This window comes from Zalophus californianus, chromosome 13, assembly GCF_009762305.2.
Source record: "Zalophus californianus isolate mZalCal1 chromosome 13, mZalCal1.pri.v2, whole genome shotgun sequence".
Taxonomy (NCBI): domain Eukaryota; kingdom Metazoa; phylum Chordata; class Mammalia; order Carnivora; family Otariidae; genus Zalophus; species Zalophus californianus.
In genome coordinates, this window is record NC_045607.1 from 92772505 (window position 1) to 92795774 (window position 23270).

General features: G+C 49.1%; 2 protein-coding genes across 3 annotated transcripts in view; both read right to left on the reverse strand.

The window, feature by feature from the left end:
• SECISBP2 (SECIS binding protein 2) overlaps positions 1 to 11290 on the reverse strand; it is a 51410-nt gene extending 40120 nt beyond the window's left edge. For both annotated transcript variants that reach the window (XM_027614586.2, XM_027614585.2), the window contains exons 1-6: positions 11151 to 11290; positions 10164 to 10309; positions 5276 to 5525; positions 4926 to 5046; positions 3544 to 3773; positions 783 to 864 (exon numbers count right to left, since the gene is read on the reverse strand). In XM_027614586.2, coding sequence (XP_027470387.2) covers positions 783 to 864; positions 3544 to 3773; positions 4926 to 5046; positions 5276 to 5525; positions 10164 to 10309; positions 11151 to 11186 — 865 coding nt within the window. In that variant the 5' untranslated portion in view covers positions 11187 to 11290. The remainder of the gene's footprint in view (positions 1 to 782; positions 865 to 3543; positions 3774 to 4925; positions 5047 to 5275; positions 5526 to 10163; positions 10310 to 11150) is intronic.
• A 1266-nt stretch (positions 11291 to 12556) lies between these two features.
• Positions 12557 to 17210, reverse strand: CKS2 (CDC28 protein kinase regulatory subunit 2). The gene is made up of 3 exons (XM_027614401.2): positions 17009 to 17210; positions 14133 to 14260; positions 12557 to 12893 (listed from the first exon to the last, which is right to left on the reverse strand). Exons 1-3 carry the CDS (start codon positions 17065 to 17067, stop codon positions 12841 to 12843), a joined length of 240 nt encoding a protein of 79 aa, XP_027470202.1. The 5' UTR covers positions 17068 to 17210; the 3' UTR covers positions 12557 to 12840.
• Positions 17211 to 23270: the final 6060 nt, after the last annotated feature.

Sequence of the window (23270 nt, forward strand, 5' to 3'; positions counted from 1 at the left end):
GGCTGCGCTACTGAGCCAGTCGGTAAAGTGTTGCAAAAATGTAAAACAAGGCTGCGCTCCTCACTACAATCTAACTTTGGAAAGTTATTTTTCATAAAAATATGCTATGCTGGGGCACCTGGGTGGCTCAGTCAGTTGAGCGTCTGACTCTTGACTTCAGCTCAGGTCACGGTCTCAGGGTCCTGGGATCGAGCCCCATGTCGGGCTCCGCGCTCGGCAGGGAGTCTGCTTGAGATTCTCTCTCCCTGTGCCTCTCTTTCCCTCTCTCTCAAATAAATAAATCTTAAAAAAAAATACACGCTATGTTAACAGGCAATGGGTTTATCATTGTTACTTGTATGAGAATTACAAAGTAATTTTTAGAATTTCTCAGTTTTAACTTTGGATATTTCAAGTACTGATTGCTATCATGCAAATAAACAGAAGCTCTCTGGGGCTTTTTAAAGGGTGTTAAGGGGTCCTGATACCTAAAACTTTGGGAACCACTGGTGTAGGCTATACTTAAGGAAGCAGTCATTTCTGAGTTCATAAAATTTCTTCCTTAACTGGACAAACTAGACACATTTCATTTAAAATTCTTTGCTCCTACTTTACACTCCTTGCACACTGATGGGGGATCTTGTGTACTTACTTCCAGCTTCTCACAGTGAGATCAGTTTGTTCATAAATCATCAGCTGTCTTAAGGAAGGCTTTAAAACAAAAACATTTCTGTTGCACTGAACTAAAAGTGAACTTGGAAAACAGGGCACTGGTATCTTAAAGCTGCGGCAGTGCCTCTTACCTCTGGTACAGGAGGCGGGATCAGCCACAGCACTGCCAGTCATGGTCTCTGCTGCGTCCGTGCTTCTCACCGCCCCTTCACCCTAAAAAGCAAACCACCATCTTCTTACTATTTCAAATTGAAAGTAATCACTTAATTTTTAAATATAGTTTCCCTTGCCATTCATAAAATCTCCAAAATATATGCTAATTAAAAATTCCAGGGGTGCCTGGGTGACTCAGTCCGTTGAGCATCCGACTCTTCATTTTGGCTCAGGTCATGATCTCGGGGTCGTGAGACTGCGCCCCACACTGGGCTCCGCACTGGGGGTGGAGCTTGCTTAGGATTCTCTATCTCCTTCTCCTTCTGCCCCTCTCGCCACACCCCCTTCCCTCCAGCTCTTTCTACAAAAAAAAAAAAAAAAAGTAAAAACATACGTAATACCAAATTTCACTCCTTATAGGAGAAACCACCCACGGTGTTCAGCTGAGCCTACAGTGTCCCCCTGGCAGAAACACCTGTGTGTTGTTTCTACACGGCCCCACTAAGAGGATCACAGCACGCATACCACATAACTTGTGAAAGATCAGTACATGACAGACAAGTTCTGCAGCAGCACAGATGTGCCCCCGCCACTTGAGGCAGCAGGGCCCCTGCGGGGGGGGGGGGGGGGGGGGGGGGGGGGGGCGGGGGGGGCACTGTTCACCATGCCCACGCACCGAAGTTCCCAAAAAATCCATCAGGAAAGTCCACAGAGCCAACAAACATTCACAGAACAGGAGGCAGCAAATGACACGGGAGCGGGTGAGGACACAGGGTGACCTCAGGGCGACCAGGGCATTCACTGCAAAAGGAAACTGATCCATTCAAATCTGAATGGACTTAGATTCTAAAGCTCATATCCTTCAAAACTTTTCCCACTTTGCCATTTCATTAAACCTGAGCCCAGTAAAAAAAATAGAATTATTGAAACACAGCCCCCTCTTTTAATAAATAAAACTTCTACGCTCACCATGGCTTACCTGTCCAAGAACAGTTACATAAATTACACATACCCATAGAGACGCAGTACAGCAGGCTTTCAAAAACTACTCAATGACATGGAAAAATGTCAAAAGTTTTAAACACTCCAACACAAAGTCGTACAGATGCGTAACTTCAAACTGAGGGGGATCCCCAGTCCCCACAACGTACCATTAGAAGAAGACTTAAGTGCTTAACATGGTTCTCTCTTGTACAACTTCAGACAATTACAGGTGACCCCCGAGCAACAGGGGGGTTGGGGTGCCGACCCCTGGAGAGCCAAAACTCCACATGGAACTTCTGAACCCCAAAACAACTACTAACAGCCTGCTACTGACCCGAGCCCTGCCCGATCACGTGAACAGTGAACACGCATGTTGCATGTAGTATCCGTTATGCACTATACCCCATCAGTACAGTAAGCTAAAGAAAAGAAAACGTCATAAAGAGAATCAAAAGGAAGAGAAAATACGTTTACAGTACTGTCCTGTGTTTATCAAAAACATCCACATCTGATGCAGTTCAAACCTGTGTTTTTCAAGGTCAACTGTTTTCTTTTAAATATTTCTCATGTTTAAAAATACTACTAAGATAACAAAGAGAAAAGTTTCTTCTAGAAGAAAAAATTAAAAGTCCACATGTAACTCAAGAGTGTGAACACATCCTCAGGCAAGGAGTCTGTACCCCTCCCCACAGCGCCACGTGCCTCACTTCGTGTCCAGACGCACGTGTGTGACCAGTAACGTGATGGAACGGGGTCAGTCACACCCCGCCACAGCTCCCTGGCAGCCTGTCCTACTTCCATAGAGCACTCACAGGCTGGGGTTATGCACTGACCACCAGGGAGGCAGACGTGGAGCCCCTCAATGGCTCAGCTACTCCACATACCCAGCCGGGACCAAAGGGTCCCACAGCGGCCAAACCAGATTCTTCTTGGCCAGCTGGCCAGCCTGCCTTCCTCGTCACGGTTAAGCCGCAGGGAAGCACCGTGGCACACAGCGTCAGGGTCACCGCGTGTGGAATGGGCTACCTTGTGCACACGGCCAGCCACCCTGCCCACCTCTGGACGGCAGTGTCCAGGCGCCCAAGTGCATTCAAGGAAGCAGAGTCCCCACTCAAGAGGTCGGTGGACGGGGGAGCTGCCTCCTTCCTTGTCTCCTCCCTCTCCCTGCCCTACCCCCCTCGGCAGAACTGAGTGAGAAGCCACCTTAGGGACTACTAACCTCATGTTTTTTCCTGGAACCTGGATGGACTAAAACTCCAAGACCAAATGTGGAACACAGCGTATTTTAAAATCATTAAGTGGCAAACAAAACACACAGTGATTACTTCTGCTGAGGTTGTGATCTCATCAATGAGAGAGGTACGGATAAAAACCCTGGAAAAGTCAGAGGCTACCCTATGCAGTTTGACCTATTACTGTTGGATTAAAACAATCTGTGCCGGTAAACGTGCTGTCGGAATGCAATGCTGGGCGTGAGGTGATCACCAGGGGCTGTCTACGCAGCGGGACCCGTGCCGGGATCCGACCTCCGTCCCCTGTAGCTAGAAAGCACGAGGAAGCTCGTTAGGTGATTCTTTTAAAAGAACAGCTGTACCAGGGACCACACCAGGCTGGAAGGAGTCCAGGCAGAAGGGCCTCACAAGGAAGCCAGGCCGCCACAGGAAGACGAAGTGCGCCGTGAGGCACCTACAAAGGTGTGCAGGGAGAAGGGAGGGAGAGAAGAGGAGGGACACAGGGAGGCGGCCCCGCACTCACCTCCGCTGTCACCACGGCGGGTTTCACCACCTCTCGGAGAAGAGACAGGTCAGCTGCGGCGGAGCGCAGAGGCCCCCACTTGGACTGCTTCTCTGTCTCTGAGCTCTCACTGTGCTCCGGACCCTGCAGTTCGGGAAAGTCCAACCTGGTAAATTCAAACTCAGGTTTGGAGACAGATCCACTTTTTTCAACGATTCTGGATTTCCTGTCTGTCCGTTTCTGGTAACCATCTGTATTTACAGAATCAAAAGAGGTGAAAAGGTAGGTATTGTGTGAAGACCCGTATTCACACCTCAACCGCAGGGCGGGAAGTCTACCGCTGCTGACACGCTAACACGGGACTGTCCGAACGCCCTCCCCTTTGCTAGTGTTGCCAAGCTGTGTGACGTGCGAAAGAGAAATGACCACAAGCACCGGCTGCTCTGGGCGAGCCACCAGGAAGAAAAAAGCAAGGCGTGCTGCAAATCTGAGGCACGATTCTAAAGTTGATAAACTAGTTACTGCAACCTGACCTAATTATTCTTAATATACATTGTAGAGTTCTGCAAATTTACAGAGATGCCAACAAATTTCTTTTCAGAGATAAATCTTCCACACTTGAGAGGAACTTTGGAAGAAAGCAAGTAGAAGTAAACTTGGACTCTCTTCCACATCCCTTCGTTTAAATACAAATGAATCCTGATGTGGGCTGTAAGGCCATGAAGCCAATCATGACGGTTAACTGTTCAACTTCCCCTGCAAACTTCCATGCGCCAAATGGTTTCTAAGTGAAGTCAACACAAAGAGAAAAACTTACGTAACAAGTAATATAAGTTATGCACGTCAATTGGTCATTCCCAGTAAATACACGATTACAGAGGTTTTAGCTCTTTTTATAAATAAGCCATCAAACTGCACTAGTCCGTAATTTACACCACACAGAATCACTAGCTTTCAGCCATAGCGCAGAACAGTGGTTTCCAAGGCCAGAGCAGACATGTCCCCCAACTAACTACACTGCCCCAGGTTTGCTATTGCTCAGGATGGAATTCAAACCGCAAACTCTCCACCTATTAAAAAGTGTCCCAACAGAACACCAGAGAAGCTATTTCAGGAATGAACATGGTCAAATACAGTACAAAGGATGCGGCTGTGATTTACTTTAGGACTTATTTTGAGGCCTGTGCGGGTCACCTACTTGCCACGTGACTTTGGGCCGATTCCTGCACACACTAGGGCACACCAGAGAGCCCCCCCACAACATGTCCCTCCCCAGGCGGAGGGCCCTCCAGGATCCCCTCGGAGTCCGATGGCCTCCACAGAAACAGGTGTACAAAGAACAGCGACCTTTCTGGGGCGGGCCGGGAAGGACAATATAACATCAGAGAGTCTGTCGTTTTCACCTGGTTTCAAGTTAGCGTCAGCGTGAACGGACACAGGATGTGAACCTCTAACTGATTTTATATCAGATGACAGAGATCCATCAGCCTTCTTGCTGTCAAACTTCTGCTCATATGTTTTTTTCTGCAGGAAAAATTAAAAAGTCACATGAATTAAAGAAAACGAGCACCATAAAAAGAGGCTTAAAATTGCAAAACCGTAAGGATTCACAACCATTTCAAAAAAGAATAAAGAAAAATCAATTCTTAAATGCACAAAAAAGATAAAAAAATACTTAAAATACCATGTGAGATCCTACCGGCTCTTTCCATTTTAAACGCTACAGTAACCACCACCACAGCAGCGTGCTAACCTTAAACAAAGCTTTTGAGTCTTGTGGGAGAGGGCACATCTGCTCGCCTCGCGGCTTCACGGTCTGAAAACCTCGGTACGCGCTGGGGCGGCCGCAAGCATACTGGGAGCCCGGCACTGGGCAGCCGCTCTGTGAGCCCTCCACGGGGTAAGGAGAGTAACGGCACGGATGAAGAGCAAGCTCAGAAGACAAATACTGAGGTGGAAAAGGTGAAGCTCCGAAGGCCACATCTTCAGCATAGAGCTTCTGCCTAAATAAGAAAGATATGTTTTACTTGAAGATTTCATTACCACAAACCAAGGAGCTATTCTATAATAAGCACATTTAAACTCTTTATTATCTTCCGGTCATTCGCTCTGGCACTGAGATATCTCTAAGAGTGGAATAAAAACTCCCAGCGTTTCTTTCTTGCCCGGTGCTGCGTGCTCACTGCTGAGCTGAGCACCCACGGCAGGACAGTGTCACAACGTGCAGCAGCAAAGCCCAGGGACGCCTCGGCAGCTCTGTGCTCCCACACTGTCAGACGTTTGCAAAAGCCTCCCACAGCCACCTAGGGCCTAAAGGGCCACCCCAGACCATTCTCCCTGCAGAGAGGGCTCCCTGCAGAACCCCCACCGGCCCATCCGACCTCCAGCCCGACCACCACATCCTGTGGTTTTCGGCCTCACAGGGCCACAGCTGCAAAGGGGACACTGCACCCATGGTGGCCTGGGAGCTGCAACCCACCAGCGAGACAGGTGCCATCTGTGGACACCGCCATGCCCCCGTTTGCTCAAGCTGCTAGGCTAAACCAAAATATAACTGAACACTGATTTTGTGAGTAAATTTGGTATTCAGTCAGAGGCTTCAATCCTCTAGCAATGGAAGACGACACAATGGCGAAATGGCTGAGCAGATGAACTAAGACACAAAACACACCCTTCTCATTCCCATAAGTGAGCACCAGCGGATGTTTCTGTGACTTCCCAGAGCTGAAAATCTTTCTGTGGAAAATCAACGGAATCCCAAAGGGTGCTGGACCATTGAAAGGCAGGAACATCAGAGCTAATGAGGAGACGTCCTGCACGATCTTCTCACGGCTGGGTCGCCAGTGGGTACAGGCACAGGCAGCACTCTTAAATACATAGTATTTCTGCTCTGGGGCAAGGAAGGGCCTGCACTGCAGGACAAAGGCGTCACCACCCACACCTGAAACACACTTGCCAGAATGTTCCCTGCATCCACGTGCATGCGGTACCTAACTGGACAGCATGCTATTGGTGTCTCTGAGCCCACGATATCTTACAGTAAGTTCACACCCAGGAAGATCATTCACTAACTCTAGTAATGAACTATTCCTAGTGAAAACCCAAGAAAAACCCTTTTACTGTACTTTTTTCAGTACACCTGGCCTAGTGCTGTTCTTTGCAGAGAAGAAAATGATTTAAAGCATCATCCTGTTCTCAGATGCGAATCCCTGTTTTATTTGAAGCTCAGAAAATCTAAGGAGTGGGAGGATCTGTTCTTCACAAGGGAGGTGGGCAAAGAGGGGCGCATAGCAAAACACAGTAAAAAAGATGATATCCCAAGTCCAAAAACCAGACAAACGGACAGACCACTAAAACTTAGGTAAAAGGGGCGCCTGGGTGGCTCAGGTGGTTAAGCGACTGCCTTCGGCTCAGGTCATGATCCTGGAGTCCCGGGATCGAGTCCCGCATCGGGCTCCCTGCTCAGCGGGGAGTCTGCTTCTCCCTCTGACCCTCTTCCCTCTCGTGCTCTCTGTCTCTCATTCTCTCTCTCTCGAATAAATAAATAAAATCTTTAAAAAAAAAAAAAGAAACTTAGGTAAAGGGAGGCAGGGTCCAGCAGTTGTGAAGGCGCGTCATCCAGCAACCCTGCATCCGTGAACCCAGAGCCCTCGGTCTGGGTCCTGGCTCAACTCAAAAATCTAGTTTTCCACTTTGGACAAGTCCTCACTGGTCTTTCTTCCTCTGGAAAGTTGGTTTTTTGCTTTCCATTCAAGGCCAATGCAATTATATGCAGAGAACAACACCCAGTAAAATCTCACAGCAACAACCCACAGCATCTGTTGGGGCTTCAAGCAGCTTGTCCGTAACATTCCAGTTGCCACAAACTGCGCAGACGACCCCCAGCCCAGAACACACGCCCGGACGCCCACCTTCTCACCCACCCCTCCCTGTATATGAGCAGCACTTCTGCAGCTGGGCCGCCCTGCCTTCCCCCGTAACCACAACACCCACTGACCTACTGCGTCCACTTCCCCTTGCCCCATCCCTACCAACCATCCCGAGTCTCCAGGACATCCTTCCTGCAAGCCCAGTCGCCTCCTAGCCACGGCATCTGTGGGTCTGGCCCTTCTGTCAGATCCCCTGAAAAGCTCCACCAGCCTGGACTTGCAACCCGGTCCCACCTTCCAAAGGCTCATCCGTGGAGGGCCCTCCTCGGCACTTTCCTTTTCTCCAGTCAGACTCAGAGTCCAAACCTCTCCTCATTCTGCTCAGACTTCACATATGCACTTGCAGTCGGGCACCTTCGCCAGCTCCGGGCCTCGCTCTCCAACCCACAGGGGGTTCCCACACAACAGCTCACTCTTCCCTAACCGGTACTGGAGTCCAAGCTGAGCTGCTGGTCCCCAAACGGCCCCTCTTCCCACCCCCCTCCCCCCCCCCCCCCACGTACTCAGCCAGAAACCACCACAGCCTCTCTCCTGCCAACACCCACAGGACCACCCGGGAGCCTTTCTCCTGGCAGCAGGGCTCCATGTATTTCTTCCCGAGTTTCAGTGCCTGGAACCCAGTCCGAGGCTTCATGCCCCTCTCCCTTCAAGCTGAACGAGAATCCAGGAGTGAGCGTTCCGACTCCGTGTAAGACACGACCAGCAGTGCCCTACCTCCTACCCAGCACACCTGGTCTTTGCGGCTGTACCGTGCGGGCTCCCCCAAGCACTTCACCTGGTCCCTCGTCCTTGACAGTCGCCCCAATAGTCTCGCACCAGTCCCTGCCGTCAGGCCAGGACGTGTCAGGCTCCGGCAGCTCCTCCAGCCACCAAACAGACGGGAGCCACACTCCGTCCAGAACTACTAGGTCTCACAGCTGAGACTTCCACTCAGAAGCGCCCGCAGCTGACAGCCGACTGCAACACGATGAAATGCTCAGCAGTTGTCGCCAGCGGTGGCAGCAGCTGTGGGGAGTTCGACTGAGTGCAGGTCAGAAGAAAGGACGGTCATTCTGCTTCGGGCGCTGCCTACCTGAATGACTTTGAACACACGTTTCCAGCCCCAGTTTCTCAGGTGTAAAAGTAACATGACACCTCCTGCCAACCTCACGGACTGAGACAGGCAGTGGGACAGGCAGGAAAGACAACATAAGTTCCTTACTCCATTTTTTCATCGCAGAGATCTCCATTTACAAGAAACCTGGCTCAAGCAGACTTCTTAGCCTCCATCAGAATGTACCAGGTAATGGGTTCTCAAATATGTAAAGTGTCCCCGTTTTGCCCCCTTCAAAGGCTTCTTCCTGTTCTTCCTAACCCTGCCCCTCTGCTCCCACGCCTCTTTTGTCCTTAATTGTTTTCTCATCAGGCAGGAATATTGTCACCCAATCTTTTCCTTGGTTATAAATATTTTTTAAATCAAAGCTAAAAAACGGTAAGAGATTAAGAAACCTAATTTTTAAATTCAGCAGTGCACATCCTTAAGCTTCTGATTCTTCTCGATTCATGCTACTTCCAGAACGTTACTTTAGCTGTAAGAATGTTTTCCATTATGTTGGGTAACTGGAATCCCATCCAGCAGATGGCTTCGAATCCTTGTCACTGAGTGAAATATATTTTAGACTTTACTTTGTGAACACCCAAGGTAGGGAACAATCCAAATGAAACCCATGCCAACCTTCCTTTAACAAAGGATGAAATCTCAGTGGAACACTTCAGTAATCCTAGCAAAGCACATACAAGCAGAACTTCAACTTTGTCAAAAAATACAACCTATATACACCAAACAACTCGATGGTTTCATTATTCATTTCAAATTTCAATCTTGTGAATGCAAATCTAGAATTTATATGAAGTATGCAATCAACACTAAGCAGGCATGAAAAAGAAACAAGAATGACCCACATGGATGGAACATAAAGTCAAGGATTCTTACATAAGCGTAAAGGTGATGCATACCTTTAAAAAGCCTACAAGTACTCTACACAATTACATAAAAAGTTTAACGCACGTTTTTCTAAATTCAGCTATTAACGCAAACCACTATATAAATACCTAAAGAATGAAACTTGAGAAGAAAAAGGAAAACTGAAAAACCAACATAAGCCTTCTCTCAATTCAAACTTAGAAGAATTTTATAACCCAAGCTTCTAGAATCCAACTCCACAGGACATTTCTAAAGAAAAATAGTGGAATGCAAACCTCAGCAATTTCCAAAGAACTATCCAACAAAAGAGCAGCCATGGTTGCAAGCCCCCACTCCTTCCCCTTCCCCAAGCAAGATTTTACAATGTTACACCCTACAACCACAGAGCATGCTGATTTCTCTGGACTCGTCTTTGCCCGGTTTCCTCTCTACACCCCCAGCCACCTCATCTCCCGTCAGACACATGATAGTTTCAGACCCCATGCAAAAACGAACCCTGAAACTAGTGAATGCAGTGCAACCTCCACACCTTCTTTGCCCAAAATAACTGCGTGAGTATGGAGAGCTGAGGTTTCCGTTTTGGGTGTCGGGCAGGTTAAGTTGTGCCACTGCCTCAGGCCATTCTTGGCGGAGGAGCATCCTACCCTCTGGTCGTACTGAGAACACGGACTATGTCAGGTGCAGCATACTTGAAAGTGCAATCCCCATTCAGTCCCCAGGGAAGGCAAGGTATTGAGAAGGGTACATACTGAGGCACAGGAAGCTCCTGAACACACGGGTAGTAGGTGGCTGCACAGCTAGGGAACGCACGTGCTTCCGAAGACTCTGACCATGCCACACTGAGCCCAGCAAATTTGGGGACAAATGGTTTGACATCTGCTGACAACTTGATGCCCTGAGGAAAAAAGTGGGGGGAGGAGGGTGACTACCTACATTTGGAGGTAAAGCAAATGTGAACAAAAAACCCAAGGAAAGTCGCTGGGTTCTAGCAGTCCCAGAAATGCCAGTCGCAGGAGTGTCTGTTGTCCAAATACTTCAACCTCAAAAAACGAGAATCTGTTTGCTAACAACCTCTCCCCCAATGGTTTTTTACTAAAAGAAGTGGTCTACTAAATATTAAAGGGGGGGGGGGGAGCAAGCAATGAAAGTGGAAATAAAGTCCCATCCCGGTGAAAGAATCAGGACAACTTACGAAGTTCCCTCAGCCTTAACCTGCAGTACAGGTGTGTCACCCTCCCCGCTGTCGTTACGGATAACCGAGAACCGAAAACTGCCGTGGGCAAACCCAGCCGCGGGACGGCTGACTCAAACGCACTGCGGAAGTTCGTTTCCATCAAATTTCTCAAAAAAGAAAAGTTACAAAAATCCTTTGCTTGTCGCTCAGCGAACCACTAAGAGCTGTTTTGTTGAAAAGCAAAAGCGAGCCCTGCTAGAACGACATTCTACTGTCACAGAGCCTGGGGGTTTGAACGTAAAACCTGGTCTTCTGGTCCGCACGGGGAGACTGACTCCGACGCTTTCAGAAACCACTCGAAGGCCGACTGGTGCGGCCGCCAGGGCTCCATCTAGCGGTGCTGCCGAGCAGGCCGGGCGGAGGCCAGCGCTTCGGCCAACGTTTGCCCGAGCTCCTAGACGCGAGCGCGGCGAGCCGGCGTGGGGGCGCACTCCCGGCGCCCGCGGCCTCCCCCGGCTAACCCGCCCCGACGCCCGCCCCCACTCCGGGGCGCCGTCCTCACCTCGCCCACGGGCTCCCGAGGCCCCTCCGACGCCATGATGCGCGGCTCGGAGGAGGCCCGGCCCGGGAGGCCAGCAGCCGCCCCGTCGGCTGGCGGCACGGACGCGCGGCGCTCCGGCTCACCGCTTTTCCGTCTTCAGAGCTGACGCCAGGAAGTGCGTCACAGAAACGCGCCTGGGCCCGCCGCGCGTCCCCCTACTTCCGGCCGGAAGTGCGCGCGCTGAAGGTCGTGGCCCGGCGTAGCGACGGCAGCCTTCGCGTCGGAAGAGGCGGCGGTCAGGCCGCGGATGCGGTGTGGCCAGGAGCCCCCGAGGCGGAGGAGGACGTGGACTCCAGGCCCAGGAGGCCTTGGTGCAGTCAACTGCCAGGGGCTGGAGCACTGGGCAGCAAACGCGAGAGAATTCCCAGGCTGCACAGTCCCCTTCAGCCACTGCGAAGGGCGGTGCGGGGGCCGGGCGGTGCGGCCGGGCGGGGGGGCCGGGCGGTGCGGCCGGGCGGGGGCCCCGGGGGCACCGGGAGGGACAGGGGCGGGACAGGGGCTGGCGACGTGAGCGCTGCCCCGCGGGGAGGCCGGTTCCTTCACCCCCAGGCACGACTCAGAGCAGCAAGCGCCGGCAGCGCCCAGCCCCCCAGGCGTTCTTGCTTTGGGACCGCAGGTGGGTGCAACAGGCCTAAACACAGCCGACAGGCCCGGCGGCGACCTTGTCGGGGGCTGCCGCGGGGTCACGGCTCCCTTGACTTGGCGGTCGCCGAGTCTTCGTGGCGCTAGGCCGGGACTTGTAGGGGGTGCGGCCCTGGGGCAGAAGTGGGTTCTGGGCTGCTGCTGCTCAGCGCCGCCTGTGGCGCTTCCTGTGCTGTGTGCTGTTTCTGTATAAGGACACCCTTCTCAGGAGGGGAGCACACAGAGGACCAGCGGACTCGGGTGTTTGCTGGCAGCTCACTTCAGTTTTCCCCAGCACAGCAGATGAGAGGGTCTACGTTTGCATTAACTCAGGAGTATTCTTTAGCAGCTAAAGAGACAACTTACAGACGAACACAAACTACGTATGGAATGGTGTTTTACATTTTAAAAATGCTGTGCTATTTTATAGGAAACATTACCCCTACTTGGCACGTGGAGTAAAACGGGAACAGGGATAAGTGGTTTCCCTCAAGGCCACTCGATGTGGCAGGCCTTAGACCCAAGTGCACAAGTCTCAGGAACTAAACTAGCAGTACAGTTATGAACTCTGTCTCCATTAAACTTCATAAGTGAATTAAGTCATACCCTCCCCAAACCAAGCTATTCTAACCCATTTAAAACTATCTCTTTAAAGTAAATTTATTTCCTCCAAAATTGTAGAACTGAAATCTAACAACCTCGACAGACACAAGTGAACCTTAAGAAAATAAACCCCCAAAAACTTCAATGATAAATGCAACATACAAACTTTATTTAACAAAAGCAACAGGTAAAGTCAAACAGGCACTTATATTAAGAGAAAACCAACTAGAAGAAATTTTATCTTAAACACCTTACAGTAACCTATTTGCAGTTGCATTTACTGAGCTCTGTTGCTGTGAAGAATACAGCTCATGCACAGGTATGGATCAACAATTTGTACATTTTTCAAGTATTCACTGAATACTACCTTATATACACATATACATTAAATTTGAAAAAGATTTAATTGACGATCCCCAGATAGACTTCATTTTTGTTGCTCTTTTGGAAGAGGTCGTCTAAAGAGAAGAATATGTGGTTCTGTGGAAACAAAATATTTTATATAATTTTAATACAGTATGGTTAACTTTCAGTCATTCAACCAAAATTCCAAATTCTCAATTAAACCAAAATAAATCTATGATCAGCTGTCATTTTATAGAAATATCTGAAATAAATTTTGCTTCAAAAGTCACTGTCAACTATAAACAGAAGAAAACCACCTGATGATGACATTCCCCACAGTGTGCCACTGTTTAATTTAGTTTCACCTACCCTGGAAAAAGATGCTAAGTAGAGAAGCCACTTCGGGGAGAATGGTTTCTACCTTTAGAATCTCAATTCCAGTGAAAAGGAAAGACACCTAACACGAAATTCAAAAACCACCAGCCCGTAAAAAGTGCAGATCCCAGGGGCCCATTCCCAAAGATTGTTTCATTAGGTGGGAGCCCAGGATTCTAGAGTTAAGTTCCTCCTGTGCTCTGGTATTAGCTGGAGAAAGAGCTTTTGAACCCTGATACAATTAAATGCCCCCAATCCCAAGAAAGTTTTAAGTCACATTCTGATGCTATTGCTGCTTTTCTTTAACAAGAGCAGAAAACAAGCTCTAGTTCCACCTAATTCGGTTTCTATAGCATGCCCTCAAATTTTGCTCAAAGCATTATAAATTGTTTAAGTTAGATCTATTTACTGATAACGCAAAAGCAGAATTTAACCCCACAAGTTTTAGTTTACCATTTCGTATCTGGGAAGCTCTGGTAAAATCCACACAATAATATAACCACTCATAACATAACACAACAAGGTTCACTCACTAGGTTACCTTATTTCACCTTAATGTGGTAGATCCCAATTATCTTTTAACAGAATATTAAAGGAAAAGACAAATCACTTCAAATTGCATTAACTTCTATGCTAAGAACTTAAGGACACTTAAACTGTCTTAAAATGAGTTCTCAGTTTTCAGAGACAGGACACCAGAATTATGCTTACAGCAAAATACTTATTAATAATGACACGTTTTAAAATAAAATGGAATTGATTTTAACTCCTTACCTTTCTGCAGGTAGAATAATGCATTACTTTCACTCATGTGGTATTATTTACTACAAAATTGGAATTCTTTCTAGGGAAGAAAGGAATCAGCCATCCAAGAATAGTCAAACTTACCACGGTTACTTTGGGAATACCACTGACTGTCAATATTACTTAACAATTTTCAAAAACCACAACCACTACTTTTTTATTTCAGTTGATGCTTTCCTAAATGGAAACACCTACCTGGCTCATGAATCATGTAATGAACCCAGCCTAGACTCTGTTGGACACCAAGTCTCCTCCACTCCTCTTCAGACATCAGATGGGTTTTCGGGACTTGTTTGGAAAGTTCTCTGGGTAACATGACATGCCTGTTAAGAGATATAGCCAAGTATTAAATACACCTTTCCTACAATTATGATCACTTTATAAAGGCATTTTTAGGATACTTAATATCCTGAGTTCAAAATAAAGATCTTTAAAGCAACTCTTGTTACATTACTGTTGACATCAATCTTGAGGGCTGTCTACTACCTTTAATTCTGATTTTTGATGGCCTAATGTTCAAAACAGGAAGAATATACAGTCCAAAAGCAGAAAGCACTTTGTTGAGGATTTGCCTTTTCTTCTCTAAGAGACTGCTTGCTGTTTCAATGTTCTTCAGAAATAGAATCCCCAAACCCAAGTCGGGCTCATGGTTATCCAAAACATCCCAGCCTCCCCTACAGCCATCTCTGGTGACTTAAATCCTGGTCAATAAGATATAAGCAAAGAATATGTAACTTATGGAAACTGTCTTCAAAAGGAAAGAACATGCCCAACTCTTTTCCTTGTTCTTCCCTGATGGGTTATGAAGCAGACTAATGTGATCAGGGAGCCAGAGAAGCCATCTAAGACCACAGAAGCGTAAATTGAGGATGGTTCCTGATTGTAAAACTGACATCCCAGACCCTTGTAGACTTTTACATAATAGGAAAAAATAATTTGTTACAGTCAATTTGGTTTCCCATTACTCAACATTATAGATCTGTAGATGAGTCCCTGTATACTCTACAAGTTGCTTTGTTTAAATAAAAAGCAAAAAACAAACCCAAATCCCACGTATATATGTGTACCTGGCAACCTAGCACAAAGACGTTCAGTTTTCCAGTAAGTTACTGACTTCTATCCATTAAATAACTATCTTCTATTCTTTGGATATGACGTATATCCAAAATTGTATTAAGTTTTTTTTTTTTTTAAGAAGACATGCAATACTCTTCAATGTCAAAACATCAATAAGATGTACAATTGCAGCTTTGTAAAAATTCTTAAAGACAAGTCTGCACCCCTCTTAACAGCAGTAAAAAGTTCTTTATGAATCACAATTCCCAGACCCATTTTTACCATTTCCAGTAGCAGTATAAAGTTATACAGTCATCGACAACCACTAACCAAATTTTTTGACCAGTATAAAACATCAATCTACCTGAAAGTCAGTTGGCTATGGATATGAGAAAGGTGCAATCTCTGGTTAGTCACACTTTCTGGCACAAAAGAAAACTGAACCCAGAACCCATAATAAGCACTAAACAGTCATCAACTTAAACGCTACAGTCTGTGGCTGGTGAATTAAATACCCATCACAAATTATTTACACAAAAAAAGTGAGCCTTAGAACAACTGTATTGTGTTGCTAGATCTGCCATTAAGGCCACCAAATGAAATTATGCTTACTATTTTTACTAATTCCAGTGAACTACAGTTGACCCTTGAACAACATGGGGTTTGGGGCGCTGACACCCTGCGCAGATGGAAACCCCCATTTAACATCTGATTCCCCCAAAACTTACTGATAGCCAACTTTGACCCAAAGCCTTGCTGATGACATGAACAGCCAATTAACATGTATTTTGTAAGTTACATTGAAATGCTGCGCTAACATCTATCTACATTTAAGGCTCTGCAAAGAATCTTATTTCTGCCTTCTACATCAGTTCCTGATTAGCCTCAAAGAGAAATGGAATGCCAGCTAGCTGTCTGTGTTCACACTGTGTACAACCATATAAACGTATCCATGTGTTACTCACAAGTCACAACCCCTCCCTTGCCCCTTAATCATGGAAACAGGCTCACCTTCATCAAGGTTTGATTACAAAGGAGAAATTTTCGATAGCTCCAAACTCGCCTAACTCTACCTCTACTTCACTTCAGGGAGATCGTCTCCTAACTACAGGTAAGGGAAGTACTTCCCAAATCCAACGTTGGCTTCTCTGACGGGCTTGCCGGGGAGGGCGGGCGGCGGGGCCGCGGGTGGGAGGGGAGGCCCGTTAAACCAGGAGCTACTCGGGTAGCGCCAGCAGCCACCTCCCAGAGAGCAGACGGCTCGTCGTGGAGAGGCTCTTGAGAGAGCTGCTCTACAGCTTGTGTGAGCTTAAATCCACGGTCCTCTAATAACTCGATCCGAGTACCATTCAACGGACCCAAGCCTTGATCGTATTTACAAAAGAACCCACGCACCAGTGAAGCACAAACGCCAATCAAGCGTGTAAGTGCACACTCCCCCTAAAGCTGCGGCAGCACCACGCACGCACTGCCCCGGAGCCGCAGCTCAAGCCCAGCTCTCACAAGCACTGGGCTGCACCCCGCGCCCCCCGCCAGCCTCTCCCCCTCCTGGGGGGCCGTGACGCGGGCCTGCGACGGTGGAGCGCGGGGCTACCGCACCGACTCCGGCTACTCCCGCGCCCGGCCCCCGGGACGCGTCGGGAGGTGCCCGAGGCCCGGCCCCGCCCCGGGCGGCCGGTTTCCCCGCTCGGTCCCAGCGCAGGTGCCCGCAGCGCCGAGGCCCAGAGCCGCCGCCCGGCCGCGCACCGAGGCCGGGGGAGCCCCTGCCGGACCGCGCAGAGCGAGGGCGGGCAACGGACCTCGCAGCCCCCCGCCCCGCTCGGCCGCCGCGAACAAAGGGCGGGGAGTGGCGGGCCACAGGCCTCGGCCCCGGGACCCGCGCCGCCACCCTGGGCCGCCACCCTGGCCCCACCTCCGACCTCGGGCCCTGACCCGAACCCCGGCAGACGCGCTGCGACCCCGGCCCCGGCTCCGGTTCCGCGGCTGAGGCAGCCCCGCCGGCCGGCCCCGCTCACCGGTACTCGTAGTGCTCGTCGAAGTACTTGTCCGAGTAGTAGATCTGCTTGTGGGCCATCCTGCGGGCGGGCGGGAGCGACGGGGCGCAAAGAGCGGGCGCGGCGGGCCACACGTCCGGGTCCGGCCAGAGCAACGACTCGACTGCGCCCAACCGACCACAGGCCCAACGATCCCGGTTTGAATCCGACAGCCCACCGCTGATTGGACGGAGGCGCCAGCCAATTGCCTCCCGCGTAGACTGCCGGTAGGCGGGACAGGCTCACAGCCTATCGTCACGACCCTCCTCGGCGTCTGCTCTCATGACCAGCCAATCAGAGACCTGTTGCGAGGCCGCCCGGGGGAAGAAGTGGATGATTGGCAAGACGCGGCGACGGGAAACTCCCTGACGGAAAGGGGCGTGGTCATGGGCGGGCGGAGCCCGGACGTTAAGGGCCTCAGAGCGCGTGCGCAGGGGTTTAGAACTTTCCAGGTCGGCCGGGCCGTTGGGGTGGGCGGGCCTGTGGGAGGGGTGAGGTATCGCGAGTTTTAGCGAGGTGCGGGCGGGGCTGCATGCCGTGCGACCACCCCCGCGCAGCCGCAAACTCGACGTTCCAGAAAGGGCGTCGAGCGCGCGGGAGGTGCGGTGTCCTGGGCGTGGGGAGGGCGTATCCTGGCGTCCGGGGCCCGGGAGGCTACGGCGCTCGCGGCGGGTGGGCGGCCGTGGAAAGGCCCTGGGCGGCGCGGTCGGGAGCCCACGTCGAGCAGACAGGTGGCCGGAGGGAGAAGCACACCGACCCGCGAGCCGCCTGCCATTCGGTGACTGTCAGAAGCGCCCCGCGGTGTTTCCCCGCGCTCCGCAGCCGGCGCGTGCCACGGGCGGGAACGGGGTTCCTTTAGGACAGGGGGAGGTCGCCGCTGGAACAGGCGCATCGGCGGGCGCCCGGTCCCCGCAGGGCCTCTGGTCCCGACCCGCGCCTACACGCCGCCGCCACCTGCCCGGCCCCGCACCCGCGGGCTCAGTACCGGCCCGGCCCCGCACCCGCGGGCTCAGTACCGGCCCGGCCCCGCACCCGCGGGCTCAGTACCTGCCCGGCCCCGCACCTGCCCGGCCCCGCACCCGCGGGCTCAGTACCGGCCCGGCCCCGCACCTGCCCGGCCCCGCACCTGCCCGGCCCCGCACCTGCCCGGCCCCGCACCCGCGGGCTCAGTACCGGCCCGGCCCCGCACCTGCCCGGCCCCGCACCCGCGGGCTCAGTACCGGCCCGGCCCCGCACCCGCGGGCTCAGTACCTGCCCGGCCCCGCACCTGCCCGGCCCCGCACCCGCGGGCTCAGTACCGGCCCGGCCCCGCACCTGCCCGGCCCCGCACCCGCGGGCTCAGTACCGGCCCGGCCCCGCACCTGCCCGGCCCCGCACCCGCGGGCTCAGTACCTGCCTAGCCTAGCACCTGACTAGCCCCGCACCTCCCCGGCCCCCCAACTGCTTGGCGGCCTGAGTAATTGGGCGGCATTTCCATGCCTTGATGGCGAAGATGGGATTAACCGTTGCGGGGGGTGGAAGAGGGACCACTGACCTTCCAGCAGAGCCTGGGAAAGAAAAGCTTCCTAGGAGATTTATTTTTACAGAGACGAATTGAGGACAATTTCAAGTGGAAAAGTAGAATAATGTCACCTTCCAGGGGCCAGTCATTTAGCTTCAGCGGTTAACGTTTTGGCCATCTTACTTCCTCTACTCCCCCTTTCCTTTTTTCCCAGCACATCTTTAAAGAGATCCCAAATATAGTGTCATTTTGCTTTGAAAAGGGTACTTTTGAATATATCGCTGTATTTATGGTGTATGTCTCCAGAAAAGCTTTAGAAGTATTTAGCACCATGCCATTATTACTCTTATAATCCCTCATGATCCTCTGCGCACTGGTTTAGATTCAGATTTCCTGTCTCACAGATGCCTTTTGATGGTTGGTAAATCCACATCCAAACCTGGGCCTACGCATCCAATTTGGTTATTGTCTCCCTTATTCTTTTAAATGATCCCCTCCCACCTGACACACCACCCTTTAAAATAGGGATTTCTCCAAGAAACCAGGCCTTTGGTGCCTGCAGAACATTCTGCAGTCTGCATTTGGGTAAGGCTTCCTTGTGGTGTAATTTGCTTTTTTTCCTTGTAATCGGGTATTTAGATCTAGGTTAAAACAACAGCAACAACTATTTGTCCAAATCCAGTTAGCAAGTGATTGGTAGACTCAGACTTGAGCCCAAACAGTCCGACTCCAGAATTAGATGTCTTCACCACCACCTTGCCCTGTCACTGACTCTACAACAGAGGGACCTGTGTTTGTGAAGGCACAAGGAACCTGGCATATGCTGGGGATACAGAGCGGATTGGAAAGGAAAGTTGTGGGAAATGAACCCAGGAGGATCGGTGTCATGGACCAAAGAACAGACCCCGGAGATGTCCAGGTCCTGATCCCTGGAATCTGGGGATATGTTACCTTACTTGGCAAAATGGACTCAGCAGATGTGACAAAGTTAAGGATCTGAGATGGGGAGATGACCCTGGATTACAGGGTGGGGGTCCAGCGTTATCACGAGAGTCCTCACAAGAGGGCGGCAAGAGGGTCAGAGAAGGAGCTGTAACAAGCAGAAGTCCGAGTGGCGTGAACACAGGTGGCCCCTTGATCCTGGGAAGGGAAGGGGTGGGTTCTCCCCCAAAGCCCCCAGAAGCAACACAGCTCTACAGCACAGTGCCTTTAGCCCAGTAAAACCTATTTCAGACTTCTGAGCTCTGGAACGGTCAGATAATAAATCTGTGCTGTCTTAAGGCACTAGGTTTGTTGTCATTTGTAAAAAGAGCAGTAGGAAACTAAGGGTGAATTGGGCCAGACTGGGAAGGGATTCTCAGACTCCTTGCTGGTAAGTTTGGTCATTTTGATGAATGTGGGACGGCGGATGTTCTCAGCAAGATCAGATGAGAGGTGATAGAGTAACAGGGGAATCATCTTCCCAGATGTTAGGAAGACACAGCACTTGATAGGATGAGGGGAACCGCTCTGCCCTGCCAGCAGCCCACGGACAAAGAGGCCACCGGCACACAAGTAGCCCCACTTGGTCCATACTCAGTCACGGAGCCCAACAGTGTGCTAGGAGCGCCTTACTCCTGGAGACAGCATGATTCTAATATTGCCTGTTGGAGGAGGCACTTTACAATTTGGCAGAAACATTTCTTCATTGTCCCTCCTGGGCTTCCACATCAATCCCGTGAAGAAGGCAGGGTGGATAAAAGCAGTTCAGCTACAAAGCCCTCCTTGAGCGAAGTTCCTACTCCAAACAAGTTACGATTCTGAATGTGCCTATTGTATGAAAAGTATTTGTTCACTGTGTCAGAAGAGACTTCCAACAGTCCATTCCATGTGTAAGAAGTATGACTAAGTGTGTAATTTAAAATACGGGTCTCTCTCTCTCCGCTAATACGGGCACGAGGTCATGAACTCATTTGGAACAGCACACAGAACAGAGCTCGAGTTAGAGCTCCAGATGCTTACTCTGCACCGCCCTCTTGAAGCTGTGCTAATAATTATGCATGAGGAAGAATCAGATTGGCTATGCCATTTTCAGTGACCACACCCGGGCTGGTCAGTGTTCCTGTACTTCTGTATATAATTCTTCATTTAAAAGTTTAATTCCCACCAAACTTCTAGCACGCTTCCTACTCCATTTTATTCCATTTATGTCTGAAAATTACAGAAGTAAAATAAAAAATACTTGTTAAAAGAAATAAGATGCCTGCTCGTTCCTTTCTCAACAATCCCATACCAGATTTAACCAGTATGGTACATTATCCACATAGACTTTTTTGCATACTTAATATAGATGTGTCACTGTCAGAACTGGGGATTTGTATGTACATCCTTACTTTATAAAATATTCTACAGCTTGCTTTTTTCACTCTCTTCCTGGGACCCCAATAACACGAATGATCATCCCGGGGATCTGACTAAGGCCATCAGTGTTTTGTTGAAAGGATGTTTGAGATGGTCTCCTTCCATCTGTACTGGCCTTTCCTGGTCCCTGTTGGTCCTTCTCTATGTGGTAGCTCCACAGGGCTCAGTCCTCGGACTGCTGCTCCTTGTGGTTCTGCCAATTTTTGCTTCATGGATTTTGCAGCTCTGTTAATTTGGTGCACTTAAGAAGGCTGTCTTCTTGGCGAGGAGACCATTTTGTTATGTAATGTCTCTCCTTGTCTTGGAAATTCTCTTTGCTCTGAAGCCGGCTCTGTCTGATGGGAACATAGCCACAACAGCTCTATTTTCATTAGGGTTTGTGTCCCACAGCTTTCTCTATCCTTCTACCTCTAACCCACCTATATCTTTATATTTGAAGTGAATTTCTTGTAGACACCATAGAGTTAGGTAAACTAGTTTTATCTATTTTCCCATCTTTATTTTTTCATTGTTATTTAAGGCCTTTTACACTGATTGTTAATTATTGATGTTTGGCTTTAAGTCTGTCATTTTATTATGTTTTCTGCTAGGTCTCCGTTTTACCTTCTGCTTCCCCTTTACTGTCTTCTTGTACAGGCTCAGGAAGCCGAAGAAAGACTGAAAATTCCTATATCCATTAAATTGAAGCAGTGATTAAAAGTCTTCTAAAGAAAACACTAGGGGCACTGGGTGGCTCAGGCATCAAGCGTCTGCCTTCGGCTCAGGTCATTATCCCAGGGTCCTGGGATCGAGCCCCGCATCAGGCTCCCTGCTCAGCGGGAAGCCTGCTTCTCCCTCTCCCACTCCCCCTGCTTGTGTTCTCTCTCTCACTGTGTCTCTCTCTGTCAAATAAATAAATAAAATCTTTGAAAGAAAGAAAGAAAAAGAAAGAAAGAAAGAAGGAAAGAAAGAAAGAAAGAAAGAAAGAAAGAAAGAAAGAAAGAAAGAAAGAAAGAAAGAAAGAAAGAAAGAAAGAAAGAAAGAAAGAAAGAAAGAAAAAGAAAAAGAAAACACTAGACCCAGACGGCTTTGCAGAAGACTTGTACAAAGAGCAGAAGAGTTTATTAGGCAAGAATAATGTTGATTCAAAAACCGAACATGGACAATATGAGAAAGGAAAGGAATGCCCCTTTCACACACACAGATAACACACAAACACCCTAAGTAAAATGCTGGCCAGTTGCATCCCATTGTGTGTGTGTGTGTGTGTGTGTGTGTGTGTGTGTGTGTGTGTGTGTGTGTGTGTGTTTAAGATTTTATTTATTTATTTGACAGAGAGAGACACAGCGAGAGAGGGAACACAAGCAGGGGGGGTAGGGGAGGGAGAAGCAGACTTCCCACGGAGCAGGGAGCCTGATGTGGGGCTCGATCCCAGGACCCTGGGATCATGACATGAGCCAAAGGCAGATGCTTAATGACTGAGCCACCCAGGCAACACCCCCATTGTGTTTTTGAAAAAGATGGCATGCCATCCTACAAATGCAAAGATAGTGTAATATTAGAAAATCTGCTAATATACCACATGAACAGCATAAAGGAGAAAAAAGATGATCCTCTCCAACGTGCAGAAAAAAAACACTTGATAAATTCACCATTCTTTTAGGATACAAACTTCATAAACCTACCACACACTTCGTGATAGGGGTAGGAAGAAGCTTTGTTAACCTCATCAAGACAGCTATAAAAAAACATTTAATATAATTCTTATGGAGAAACATGAGAAGTATTCTCTTTAAAATTTCCTATTATCTCCAGTTATATTGAACAATATGCTGGAAGTCAGAACCAACACAATAAAGAAGAAATTGAAGGCATAATAATTGGAAAGAAAGAAAACTCTCTTTGCAACTGATACAATTATCTTTGTATCTGGACATTAAGATCAATGTACAAGTCAATTGCACTCTGCAATACTAGGAACAAATAACTAGAAAACGTATGCAAAAAGAAATATGATTACATCAGCACCACATGTCACATACTGGGGATAAGCTTAAGAAAAAATACACAAAGCTCTGATAAGCAAAACTGTAAACTTTTAAGGGACATAGACTTGCATGAATGGAGAGATATACTATGTTCATGCCCAGGAAGCCGTAACACAGTTAAGATATAAATTCTCTCCAAACTGATCATACTGTCAGTTTAACTGCAATAAAAATACCACATTTGAGGAATAAGTTCCTTTGATGAGAAAAGGGCCAAGAATAGCACAGACACTTCCCGACTCTGTCGATGCAAACTGACCAGAAAACACTCTAATAAAGAAGAAAACAGTTTTCTTTGAACCCAGATTAGGACAGC

Bases quoted from the DNA above. Each gene is read 5' to 3' on its own strand.
- CKS2 (XM_027614401.2), bottom strand. From the start codon at position 17,067: ATGGCCCACAAGCAGATCTACTACTCGGACAAGTACTTCGACGAGCAC. The intron at 14,261-17,008 runs GTGAGCGGGGCC...ATCTCTTAACAG, and splicing joins GACGAGCACTACGAGTACCG to GCATGTCATGTTACCCAGAG. The intron at 12,894-14,132 runs GTAGGTGTTTCC...TTGTTTCCACAG, and splicing joins TTACATGATTCATGAGCCAG to AACCACATATTCTTCTCTTT.